The sequence below is a fragment of the Maylandia zebra genome, linkage group LG12, assembly GCF_041146795.1.
Source record: "Maylandia zebra isolate NMK-2024a linkage group LG12, Mzebra_GT3a, whole genome shotgun sequence".
NCBI classification, from domain to species: Eukaryota; Metazoa; Chordata; class Actinopteri; order Cichliformes; family Cichlidae; genus Maylandia; species Maylandia zebra.
In genome coordinates this window covers 19,091,592-19,104,763 of record NC_135178.1, presented here as the reverse complement: position 1 = coordinate 19,104,763, position 13,172 = coordinate 19,091,592, and the positions used below count along the sequence as shown (strand labels likewise).

Below are 13,172 nucleotides of genomic sequence, written 5' to 3'. Positions count from 1 at the left end.
TAGGGCTGGGTATCGTCACTGATTTCTAGAATCTATTCGATTCCAATTCACAAGGTCGTGATTCGATTCAATCCACAATTCGATCGATTCAGCATGAATCGGGGAAATTTTGCCTCAGACAGTCAGAAATATTATAATTCTGATCATTTATCAGTACATATCCATATTTTTATATCTATAAAAAGAAATCTGACACTTGTGAAACTTTATCAGAGGTGCAAGCAACAGTAGACTTGTGCGTAAGCGAACGAATAATGCAGAAAACAAACCTTTTTATCGTCCATCCATCCATCCATCCATCCATCCATCCATCCATTTTCTTCCGCTTATCCAGGGCCGGGTCGTGGGGGCAGCAGCCCAAATAGAGAAGCCCAGACCTACCTCTCCCCCAGCCACCTCCTCCAGTTTATCTGGGGGAAGACCAAGGCGTTCCCAGGCCAGCCGAGAGATATAATCTCTCCAGTGTGTCCTGGGTCTGCCCCGGGGGCTCCTCCCGGTGGGACATGCCCGGAAAACCTCGTGCAGGAGGCGCCCAGGGGGCATCCTTGTCATATGCCTGAACCACCTCAACTGGCTCCTTTCGATGTGGAGGAGCAGCGGCTCTACTCTGAGCCCCTCCCGAATGGCCGAACTTCTCACCCTATCTCTAAGGGAGAGGCCAGCCACCCTTCGGAGGAAGCCCATTTCTACCGCTTGTATTCGCGATCTCGTTCTTTCGGTCACTACCCACAGCTCGTGGCCATAGGTGAGGGTAGGGGCGTAGATCGACCAGTAAATTGAGAGCTTTGCTTTTACACTCAGCTCTCTCTTCACCACAACAGACCGGTACAGCGTCCGCATCACTGCAGCTGCTGCACAAATCGTCTGTCGATCTCCCGCTCCCTTCTCCCATCACTCGTGAACAAGACCCCGAGATACTTAAACGCCACTTGGGGCAGGGTCTCGTCCCTGACCCGGAGTGGGCACTCCACCCTTTCCCGGCTGAGGACCATGGTCTCAGATTTGGAGGTGCTGATTCTCATTCCCACCGCTTCACACTCGGCTCCGAACCATTCCAGGGTGAGCTGGAGGCCATCACCTGATGAAGCCAACAGGACCACATCATCTGCAAAAAGCAGAGATGAGATCCTTTGACCACCGAAGTGAAAGCCTTCCGCCACTTAGCTACGCCTAGAAATTTTGTCCATAAAAATTATGAACAGAATCAGTGACAAAGGGCAGCCCTGGCGGAGCCCATCACCCACCAGGAACAAGTCTGACTTATTGCCGGCTATGCGGTCCAAGCTCTTGCAACGGTCGTATAAGGACTGAATGGCCCTTAGCAATGGGCCAGACACCCCATACTCCCGGAGCACCCTCCACAGGACCCTTCGAGGGACACGGTGGAATGCCTTCTACAAGTCCACAAAACACATGTAGACTGGTTGGGCAAACTCCCATGTGCCCTCGAGTATCCTTGAGAGGATAAAGAGCTAGTCCAGTGTTCCACGACCAGGACGGAAACCGCATTGTTCCTCCTGTATCCGAGGTTTGACTAACAGACGGACTCTCCTCTTGAGCACCCTGGCATAGACTTTCCCAGGGAGGCTGAGGAGTGTGATTCCCCTGTAGTTGGAACACACCCTCCAGTACCCTTTCTTAAAGATGGGGACCACCATCCCGGTCTGCCAGTCCAGGGGTACTGCCCCTGATCTCCACGCAACATTGCAGAGACGTGTCAACCAAGACAACCCTACAACATCCAGAGCCTTCAGGAACTCGGGGCAGAGCTCATCCACCCCAGGGGCTCTGCCACCAAGGAGTTGTTTAACTGCCTCAGTGACCTCGCCCCCAGAGATTGGCGGGTCATCCCCTTCATCCCCAGACTCTGCCTCCGCCACGGAAGACGTGCCAGTGGGATTGAGGAGGTCCTCAAAGTATTCCTTCGACCGCCGGACAATTTTCTCAGCACTCCACCCGCACTATACACAGTGCAGGTATAGCATCACTTTCCCCTCCTGAGTCGCCTGACGGTTTGCCAAAATCTCTTTGAGGCAGTCCGAAAGTCTTTTTCCATGGCCTCTCCGAACTCCTCCCACACCCGAGTTTTTGCTTCTGCCACCACCCGTGCCGCATTCCGCTTGGCCTGTCGGTACCTATCAGCTGCCTCCGGAGTCACACAGGCTAACCAAGCCCGGTAGGACTCCTTCTTCAGCTTGGCGGCACCGCTTACCTCTGGTGTCCTCCATTTGGTTCGCGGATTACCACCATGACAGGCACCAACTACCTTGCGGCTGCAGCTCAGTGCAGCGGCTTCGGCAATGGAAGTGCTGAACATGGTCCATTTGGACTTAATACAGTGGCTTGCAAAAGTATTCGCCCCCCCTTGAACTTTCCCACACTTTCCCACTTTCTTCTTGCCACTCAGTGCACAACTAATAGTTGTCCTATGGTCAGATTCCTCCACCTGAGCTGTAGATCTCTGCAGCTCGTCCATGGGCCTCTTGGCTGCATTTCTGATCAGCGCTGTCCTTGTTCGGCCTGTTAGTTTAGGTGGACGGCCTTGTCTTGGTAGGTTTACAGTTGTGCCATACTCCTTCCATTTCTGAATGATCGCTTGAACAATGCTCCGTGGGATGTTCAAGGCTTGGGAAATCTTTTTGTAGCCTAAGCCTGCTTTCAGTTTCTCAATAACTTTATCCCTGACCTGTCTGGTGTGTTCTTTGGACTTCATGGTGTTGTTGCTCCCAATATTCTCTTAGACAACCTCTGAAGCCATCACAGAGCAGCTGTATTTGTACTGGCATTAGATTACACACAGGTGCACTCTATTTAGTCATTAGCACTCATCAGGCAATGTCTATGGGCAACTGACTGCACTCAGAGCAAAGGGGCTGAATAATTACGCACACCCCACTTTTCAGTTATTTATTTGTAAAAAATGTTTGGAATCATGTATGATTTTCGTTCCACTTCTCACGTGTACACCACTTTGTATTGGTCTTTCATGTGGAATTCCAAAAAAATAGATTCATGTTTGTGGCTGTAATGTGACAAAATGTGGGAAAGTTCAAGGGGGCCGAATACTTTTGCAAGCCACTGCATCCCCAGTCTCCCTCGGAATGCTGTTGAAGCTCTGCCGGATTAATATAATCTTGCTTCCCTGTTTAGCTGTGCCTCTCTTCCTGTTTTATTTTGGTTATTATTTCTACACTCATCACATCCTGTCTGCCAGGCAGCTATACTGTAACACTTACAGTCGTTATAGCACTTAATCCAAAGCAACGGTCGGATGCTATTCCCTTCTTATGGTCAGATGAAAGTTAAGGGATGTTTGCTGTTTTTTGTTATTTGAAAGAGTTGCTTAAAGTAGATTTTTGACTTTTAATTGTGTCTAAATACTAAAAAAGCTTTCACCAATATGTCCATTAAAAATCTTGATTTGATAAAAAAGGTGCCTAAAGTAGTTCTATGTTGCCCTCAAAAATATTCCCTTAGTAATTATACTGCGTCACATTGCTTTCACACAATACAATATGACTGGATTGTATTGCCTATAGTCAAGACTGTTTCCAGTCAGTAACTTAATACCCATTGTCACACTGGAGATCAGTCACCAGATCAGCTAACAGCCCAGATCTATGCTGTGCTAACCTAGTATTTAGTATTTAGTATTTATTTATTTATTGTCATTGTCAAGAACAATGAAATTGCGTTTGGGACTTCCATACAACCCCAAAAAAAGAAGAAAATAATAAATACCCCTTAAAACCCAAGTGTACATATTTAACCCAGTGTGACTCCAATGCAATAAGACAATCCTTAGCAATAATGTTCGTAGAAATTCAGACAAAGACCTGAGAAACATGACAAAATACAACAATGCAACCCATTCAATATTATTGTACTGTGAGATATGATATCAGATATGATAGTTATCTATTTAAGAAAGAGGGGGGGGGGGGGGGGGGGGCAGGAGGGGGAAGAGAATAAAGATATGATGCACCAATGCAGACCAGTTCATTGCTATTAAGAAGTTGGATATGGTTATTGTCCGTGAGAGGGGGGCAGAGAGTTCAGGAGCCTCACAGCCTGTGGATACAGGCTGTTGGCCAGTCTGGATGTTCTGGCCTGTATAGACCTGTACCTTCTCCCTGAGGGCAGCAGATGGAAAAGGTGGCGCGCAGGGTGATGTTGGTCCCGCAGGATACTGTGCACCCTCCTCAGACAGCGAGTGGGGAAGATATTACTGATCTCTGGCAGACCAAGAAGGAATGCTCTGTTCCTCGAAAGAAAAATGAATTTCATTTTACTTTGTTATCGCAGCAGAGCGATATTTAAAGCTCTCTGTCGGTTCTTTATTTTACACAGTGAAAGACTTTTGTGTAAAGCTGCTGAAAGCGTTTGAACACAATTGTCACGCTTTGTTCATTTGTTTGCAAAAGTGTTTTTTCTGCAGAGATTACATTTCCTGTAGCCATCCTGCCAGCCTTCCAGGCCTATCCTGCAGTGCCACCACACTATCCCGCTGCTGCTGCTACCCCCTTTGGATTCAACCCGAACCCGAACCCAAACCCTCCAGTGTGGGGTTTTGAGCCACAACAACCAATAGCAGCTCCCCAACCGTCAGATCCCCCTCCTCCTTATGGAGCATATGCAATGTACCCTCCATTGCCAGATTTTGAGAATAAATCCTAGCAACAGGTCTGACCAGATGCTTTGCCAGGAAATGGTGTGAAAACACCGAGAAGCATACTGTGGTCATTAAGAGCCACTCTAGTGTTCACCAAGCACTTCTGTGGCTATAGACTATACCAAATCCCTATAGTGTGTGTTTAACTGCCTCATATAGGAGTATCCACTCCTGATTGTTTCTTTTTGTTGTTGTTTTTTTTAATTAAACACTTCATATCTTAAGTGTCTACGTGTTCCAGAAAGCAGAAAATGTATAACAGTACTTATAATGGAACTGTGGTCAGTATTAGGACCCTACATTCTGTTTCTTTTAAATACTTCATTGATGACCGGAGTCTTCCCTGAATGTTTTAAATCTGCTGTGGTAGTGCCAATCTTGAAAAAGCCTGGACTGGATGTTGACTTAGTTGCAAACTATAGACCCATCTCACATTTTTCTTTTTTGTCTAAGGTCTTTGAAAAAGTTGTTTTTAAGCAGCTCACTGATCATCTTTCAACAAACAATCTGTTTGAACCATTTCAGTCTGCTTTTAGACCAAATCACTCCACAGAAACAGCTTTAATCAAAGTGGCAAACAGTCTGTTGGTAAATGCAGACAGTGATCGCACTTCAGTTTTAGTACTACTAGATCTAAGTGCTGCATTTGACACTGTGGATCACTGTATTTTTATCGGATAGGCTTGAACATTTTATTGGAGTTACAGGAAATGTTTTATCATGGCTGAGATCTTATCTGTCTGGGAGATCTCAGACTGTTAGTTTTAAAAATGATCTCTCCGAGACCTGTGCAGTGGGGCATGGGGTCCCTCAGGGCTCTGTACTTGGCCCATTGCTGTTTTCCCTGTATCTGCTGCCTCTTGGTGTTCTTTTACGTTCTTTTAATGTAACTTTTCATTGTTACGCTGACAACCTGCACCTTTATGTTCCTTTAACCATTGGAAATTGTGCTGACATGTCTAAATTAGAATCGTGTCTATCTGCAATTAGGGGCTGGTAATCGGATAACTTCCTGCTTCTTAATACTGATAAGATAGAGTTGATGGTCACTGGACCACAAAAATTTCAATACATGTCCCAAAATCTAATCTTGAAAATTGAAGGTAAAAAACTTGGGCGTGTGGTTTGACACAGTGCTCTCCTTTGAGTCTCATGTAAGAGAGACAACAAAGGCCACCTTTTATTATTTAAGGAACATAGCCAAAATCAGACAAGTTTTATCAAGCAAGACTGCAGAGGTTCTTCTCCATGCATTTGTGTCTTCACGTATTGATCATTGTAACGATCTCTTTTCTGGGCTACCAAAGAAAAGTTTTAGAGGTTTACAGATGGTGCAAAATGCAGCGCCTCGCATTTGAACTAAAACTGGAAAATTTGAGTGCATTACGCTGTACTGAAATCCCTTCATTGGCTATCTTGTCAGGTTTGAGCAGATTTTAAGGTCCTGCTGCTCACCTACAAAGCTTTAAATGGATTGCCACCTTTATACCTCTCTGATCTTTTGCACCTTTATGTTCCATCCCGTGCTCTCCGATCCCAGGATCCCTTTCTGAAAAGTAAAGAGTAAAATATTTTCCATTCACTGGTTAACAGCATTACAATATCAAGCCTGCAGGTGACATATAATGCACTTTTTTGTTTTGTTTTTTTGGTATCTTTGAAATAAAGCTCTGTATGATAATAAACTTTTTTAACGAAATAAACGTCTTTGGGGTGGTCTTTGGATTTTAGTAATTTTTCAAGATATACCACAAAACATGAAGCTGACATAACTAGACATCTTTTACTTTGAGTTAATTGCTTTCAGTTCATGGGGCCATCAAAATATTGACCGCAACATTTTTTTCCTGGTATGTTTTAGGTTTTGCCAGTGTTTCCAGATTAATTTTGACTATTAAGACAAAATTAATCTGGTAAGAGGGGTCATTAACACTTATTAACACTAACTTACTTAGAACGTGTTTCCCCAGGAAAAGTTGATACCGTTCATATAATATTATTTCTAAACCTACTGTGAATATTATAGTGTTGTTAGTGATACTTTTACTGTTTTATTTAATAGTAATGTCCTCCAAACAAGAATTTGTTAATCCTTTTTGGGGAACTTCCCCCAAATTTTTGCTATCAAAATATGTGGAAACTTATCTCCCAAGCCTTGGGAATCAGGGGCCGTGAGAACAGCAGCATGCTCCCCCCCCCCAAAAGGCCCTTTTGTCATCTCTCTGAAAAACGGGGTCTATTGTTAAGGTTACTTCTCATCACCTCTGCTTAGGATTTCAAAGAGTTTTAACATCATGGCATGTAATCTGCATCAAGTGGAAAATTTACTGTAGGTGTGGTGAAATATATCATGTGATGCAGCCAGCATGTGGCAGTCACACCTACAATAAAAAATAAATAAAGAGAAACAAGGTGGTATTTTTCGCTGCCCCAATATGTGGTTGTGAAGAGACCATGCTGGTTATCCAGAGAGTGTGTCTCAAATCATTCATAATGTAATCTCATGTTAAACCCCGTTAAGTTTCCATAGCTGAAAATCTTTTAGTGGCACTGCTTTGGGAGGGTGTATGATACAAGAAAAACTGGTTTCACATTATTTGTATACTTGAAAGCAGATATAACCGGCAGAGAGTGGCTGTGCTGGGCACAACTGGCCTGAGTTTTCTCTTGGTTTTTGCAACAGAATTTTTTTATCCCACTTTTTGCCATCTGAAAATGACCATTACAAGATTCTCAATCGAATACGATGCCATCAACAGCAAAAACACCTTCACGAATGGAGATATGATTAATGGAAGAATTATTGTGGAGGTGTCTGGTGAAACCAAGATCCAATCGCTGATTTTTAGAGGACAAGGGAGAGCGAAGGTACGCTGGACTGAGAATTACGGAGAGAATGATTACCGCGATTACTGGGCTACTGAGACATATTATGACATCAAACAAGATATCTTGAGAGAATCAAGACACGATGGTGATGTATTGAATTAACACAGTTGCTGACACGTGATACACTGTTCCTTGTTTAACAGACTGTTCAAAACAACACCTACTTCTTTTCCAGGCACTGAAGTCATTGGAAAAGGAAGACACATGTATCCTTTTTCGTTCAGGATTCCTGATGGGTACCTCTTCTTGTCTTAATCAGAGGTTTAGATTTCCATTATGCTTCTTAGTGGGTCATTTGAATGTTTTTGTATTGTATTTTACAGAATACTGCCATCAACCTATAAAAGAGCCCGTGGAAAAATTGTTCATAAGGTGAAAGCAGAGCTGACACAATCAATTACAAGAAAAACCAAGGCTCACTTCACTTTTGTGTCCAAGGCAGACATGGGCATTCCTGGACTTCTGGTAAGAAATCATTAATCCTAAAAAAAAAAGCAATCATTTAATTTCATAACTGATAGTGTTCAGGCAGATGAGATCATTACCTTAAAGCACATTTATAATGTGGGGGTCTGCTTTTTAGGAACCTCAGTATACTCATAAGGATAAATCTGTTTTGGGCTCTGGAAAGGTTTCAGTAGATGTTCATACCACTCAGATGGGATACATGCAAGGTAATTATCTTTACTTGGCTTACTGCCTTTCAGTATTCAGTTTCTGCCCTCTCCCTTATTTTTATTTTTTGGAAAGTGACTATAAGTTTGGTTGAGTCAAGCGCTTTCACTCTTCAGATAAAGCAGTATTTTTAAATGATACTTCCCATCATTTAAAAATACTGCTTTATTTCATCCCAGCTCTCAGCTACTTAAAGTGCTTGTAAACAGGAAACCAGTGTGCATGATTCAGTGAGGGGTGTTTCTGTGGCACTGATCCTTTGATTAGTGAAAGGAAGTTAGATATTATGTAGATGTAAGGAAATGTCTTTCTGTGCTTGGCAGTGATTTATACAGGATAACTTTCTGTACTTTACAGGCGAAGCTCTCGTGGTCACAGTTGAAATCAACAACAACTCGAGTCGCACAGTGAAGCCCAAATTCAAACTGTATCAGAAACACAGTTTCTTTGCCCAGGGCCACAGGACAGTTTACACACACGACATCCTTAGGGATAAGGCTGAGGCTGTTGAAGCATCTTCTGGCAGAAAAACTGTGACCAAGGTGATCACCATCCCTGGAGACCTACCCCCCTCCATCTTGAACAGCCACATCATCAACCTGGAGTACATGCTGAAGGTAAACAACTTGTAGAGCTGTCCTTTTGTTTGTGTACTTGAGTACTGCTTAAGTAATATAACTAATGGTAGGAAGCTTGGATGGCTTGTCTTTGTTTTATTTTGGTTGTTTTATTTGGGCTGCTAGTTGGTTAGTGGCACCTCTTTTCTGTCACAGGTAACTGTAACAAATCATTTTTTTGGAAAACTGCTTTTCTTCTTTTTAACGTTCACAAAAGGAAATACAACAAAGGATCTAAGTACTCAGAGGAACTAAAGTACTTCCATATAAAGGAAGAAAAGCACTCATTAAGAGGCAAGTGCAAACACTAATAGGGAAAAAGACAAAGAGTGAGAAACTTGGATTAAAGCACGGGAGCCCTCTAGTGACAAAACAGGGCAACAACAAAGGCCTGCTGATATAAATACTTCCTAATCATGCGAATCAACATCTACATTCATTGAAACAAACAAACAAAGCTAAACAATACTGTTTGTGTGTTATTTTGTTTTCACAGGTCCAAATGAAAATCAAATGTTCCATTGATCCAAAGCTCAAACTTCCTATAGTTATCATGCCTGCGGTTGTGAAACAACCACATCCTTCTGCTGGCATTGGATTTGACACTTTTAGGAACCCAGAAAATCCAGCCTGGGGAACTACACCCCAGCAAACACCACCCCAGTGTGGAGATCTTCCACCTCCCTACGGAGCACATGCGACGTACCCCACTACCACTCTCGATGATGATGGCATTGAGATGTTAACTTTTTGAACTGTGTGGATCAAAGTGTACCTTCTAACAGACCCATAATGATATATTGTATTTCCAGTGAGGAGCTTGTTTCAACAGCAGGAAAGACCCCATTATTTGAGAGAGTCCTTGGGACCCTCATGGTTCAAAAAGTATTTTGACCAGAGTTACAGTCTTGGAAAATTATGTATGATTAGAAGTGAAACCATTTACCTGTCTGTGGAGAATTCTTCCACATTTCAACTGATCTAATGTAATCTACTGTCTCTGTGTTTAGTCTGTGTAGATTATCTCCCCACTAAAATGCAGTTAGTATTGAAATAAAACCCACAAAACACTTAAAGATTTAAAACTCTTTTACCTGGTCATTTGATACCAGTTTGGCTCTTTCTCACACACACACACACACACACACACACACACACACACACACACACACACACACACACACACACACACACACACACACACACACACACACACACACACACCAAGCTCACAGGACATTATGTTGACTTATACTAATTTCATCCAAGTCTTCCTGTGATTTAAAGAATATGAGCATTCAATATTAATTCAGATGTTGAGGTAGTTTTCAAGTTCTTCTGTGTGAATTTCAGTTCTGCACTTTGGCTGTCAGGTGAATGATTCAGTGTATTTCAGCACTTTTTAACTAAACTGAGTCACACAAAGTTGTGCTAAAACCTTTAATTATTAATTTTTTAAGTTTTATTGCTTAAACACTGTATATCAAATGCAGTATGACACACTGAACAAGTTGGATTGGTCTCTGTTTTCAGACTTTCACTCTCTAACACTTAATTCAAAACAAAGTTTCCATCTTATGTACCTTTTATGGTTAGAATAAGGTTAAATTAATTTTATTGTGACTCAGTATTCAAACACATTAAAAATCTTTCACCTTTAACGTCATATTAGAACATTAAAAAAACAGTCATTTGATAAAAATCAACACAAAAGTGACATCATGTTGCCCTCAGAAATCTGTTGTTTGAATTTTCTACACCAATTTTTCATCACTTAGCTTGATCATTAAGTAATACAATACGATACCATCACCAGTGACACAGGTAGAGGCTAGAGTTACCTTTGTGAAAGCAACACCTGCAGGCTTGATCACATGATACTGTGTGACGCAGATACAGCTTCTGAAGAAGGTCCACTGCTCCACTGAATACGCCTGCCTTACTGGCATCCTTATTCGTCAAGGAAAGACTCCATCCCAGCGGATCAAGTCAAACCTGCTTGCAGTAAATTGTTGGGATTTAATTTCAACCAAATGAGGATTCTCTCACTTTCACTCCATAAGAAGACGGTTTGATATATCCTTCTAATGACCATCAAGCATCTCTTTGTGGAATTCAACAAGGTGAACGAACAAGGCACCTTCTCCCCTGGGGACATCCTCTCTGGAAATGTGATAGTGGTGATCAGCAAGGAAATCAAAGTGCAGTGTTTTTCGGTCAAAGCCAAAGGGAAGGCTAAGGTAACTTGGCATGAAAAAGAAGGAGAGGATATTGTGGCCCACAGCAACAAGAAGAAATACTTTTATTTTGAACACATTATTCTTCAAGATAAAAAGGGAGATGGTTAGTATTGTCCCAGTAAAGTTTCTGAGCTGAGAGATATATAATTGCTGTTATAAATACTGACGAACATACAGGTAACATAAAGTGTTTCTTTTTATAAGGTTCGGTAACCATCAGCCCTGGGAGGAATGTGTATTCATTCAACTTTGTAATTCCAGATGTGTATGTGTTCCCCTCTAACATGATCTCTAATAATAAATCTATATTATGTAAACACTTTCTTTCCATATGTTTGAATGAAATCATTTCCCTCTGGGTTCTTTCAGAGACATGCCTTCATCTTATGAAGGGAAATGGGGCAGGATCACATACAGTTTGCGGGCACAGCTTACTCAGTCGATTTGGCTTGTACACAAAACCAAGACGGAGTTTCCTTTTTGGACCAAGTCTGAGTTCCCCTTTGCCTCCAAATCAGAAATGATTATCATTGGACTTCAGGTAAAAGACAAAAAAAACAAAAACTTTTTTCTTTTTGGACTGAGCTCAACTTCAGCTCTCCTAAATGTGTCATGACTTATTTCATTGCCTTTTTTATTATTATTATTATACTAGGAGCAACAACACGCAACTAGGATTTCATTTTATGGCTCTGGAAAGGTGACTATGAATGTTACCTCAGAAAAAATGGGATTAAAGCAAGGTAAACCGATGTCTCACAGAATATATTTTCCTAAATTTTGTTAACTGAGACATAAATAATGTGGGGTTTTTTTCTAAACATACACAGGTGAGGCAGTGGGAGTCTCTGTGGAAGTGCTCAATGATTCAGCACATGCAGTAATACCCAAATTCTACCTGTGTGAGAAGCAGACCTTTGTTGCTGAGTCAAAGAGGAAAGTGCACACAAATGACATCCTGTTTGGGACAGGAGAGCCTGTTCCGGCTGAAACCAGTCAGACCACCACCAAAGTTCTTTGTATCCCTCCGCAGCTCCCTCCTACCTTCTTCAACTGCTGCATGATGAAGCTGGAGTACAGACTCAAGGTACAGACTGTGTTTAAAGACAGTATAATGATATGGCCTTACACCAGGTTACATTACAGAATAATACCGTATTTTAAGATGAAACAGTGTAACACTGAGACAATAAGTCAAATGAGATCTGAGGTTTTTTGGGATACATTTGCACAGCGGTAACAGCACTGCACAGTGGCTGCATACTGGGGACAGGAAGTGTGAGAGGGAGGAAAGGGGAGATTTCCTCATGGCTTGTCCACACACTGATGAGACCACATAAAGCGTCACATTGCAGTCCAACCTGTTCCATGCCATCCGCTCAAACAGATTTAAGCCAGTGCTTTCAGTAAACACTGGTCCTGTGGTGGAGACACAGAGTGCATTATACAATCTAGTCTACAGAAGAAGTAGATTTTGATTAAAGGCAAAATCAGACACAACTTAAAAAGAATGTAAGTAATCAAAGTATCTTTATTTTATTTGTACAGGTTACCCTTGATGTCCCTCTGTCAAGAGAGCCTGTAATCAAACTCCCTCTGGTCATCCTGCTGGGTTCACCAAAACCACATGAGAAAAAGACGAAAAAGAGGTCCATCTGGTTTAGAAAGCTTCCTAGTTAGAAGGATGTGTTAGATCACCAGGAAGTGGCTTGCATGTTCTTTGAAATTAATATCAGGACTGAAAATAAAAACACGAGTTTAAATAAGTGGATGTTTGAACTACCTCAAGTGGGCAACTTCCCAAGTGTCCACTAGGTGGAGATGTGGGCCACATTAGAGAGTAGAAAAAGATTTTTATTTATTTATAGTAAGATAAATTTAGAGGGAAATGTGTCTTTCACTACACACAGCTCCACATTGTTTGATTTTTAATTTTCCGAATCAGGCAGTTAGGTCCATAAGTTTATGAACAAAGCGGGATGTTTATTAAATATACCTCTGTACACCATCACGGGGGATTTTAAATCGAACAATCAAGATCTGACTGAAGTGCAGACTGTAATTCAGGGGTTTTCACAA

At 42.0% G+C, this 13,172-nt stretch overlaps 1 protein-coding gene across 1 annotated transcript; it reads left to right on the top strand.

The window, feature by feature from the left end:
• Positions 1-7,044: 7,044 nt before the first annotated feature.
• Positions 7,045-10,075, top strand: LOC143421351 (arrestin domain-containing protein 3-like). The gene is made up of 5 exons (XM_076890465.1): positions 7,045-7,797; positions 7,885-8,026; positions 8,145-8,235; positions 8,594-8,853; positions 9,350-10,075. Exons 1-5 carry the CDS (start codon positions 7,766-7,768, stop codon positions 9,605-9,607), a joined length of 783 nt encoding a protein of 260 aa, XP_076746580.1. The 5' UTR covers positions 7,045-7,765; the 3' UTR covers positions 9,608-10,075.
• Positions 10,076-13,172: the final 3,097 nt, after the last annotated feature.

Excerpts from the sequence above, each read along its gene's own strand:
- LOC143421351 (XM_076890465.1), top strand. The coding sequence starts at position 7,766 with ATGTATCCTTTTTCGTTCAGGATTCCTGATGG. Across the intron at positions 7,798-7,884 it reads TCGTTCAGGATTCCTGATGG|AATACTGCCATCAACCTATA; the intron begins GTACCTCTTCTT and ends TGTATTTTACAG. Across the intron at positions 8,236-8,593 it reads TCAGATGGGATACATGCAAG|GCGAAGCTCTCGTGGTCACA; the intron begins GTAATTATCTTT and ends TGTACTTTACAG.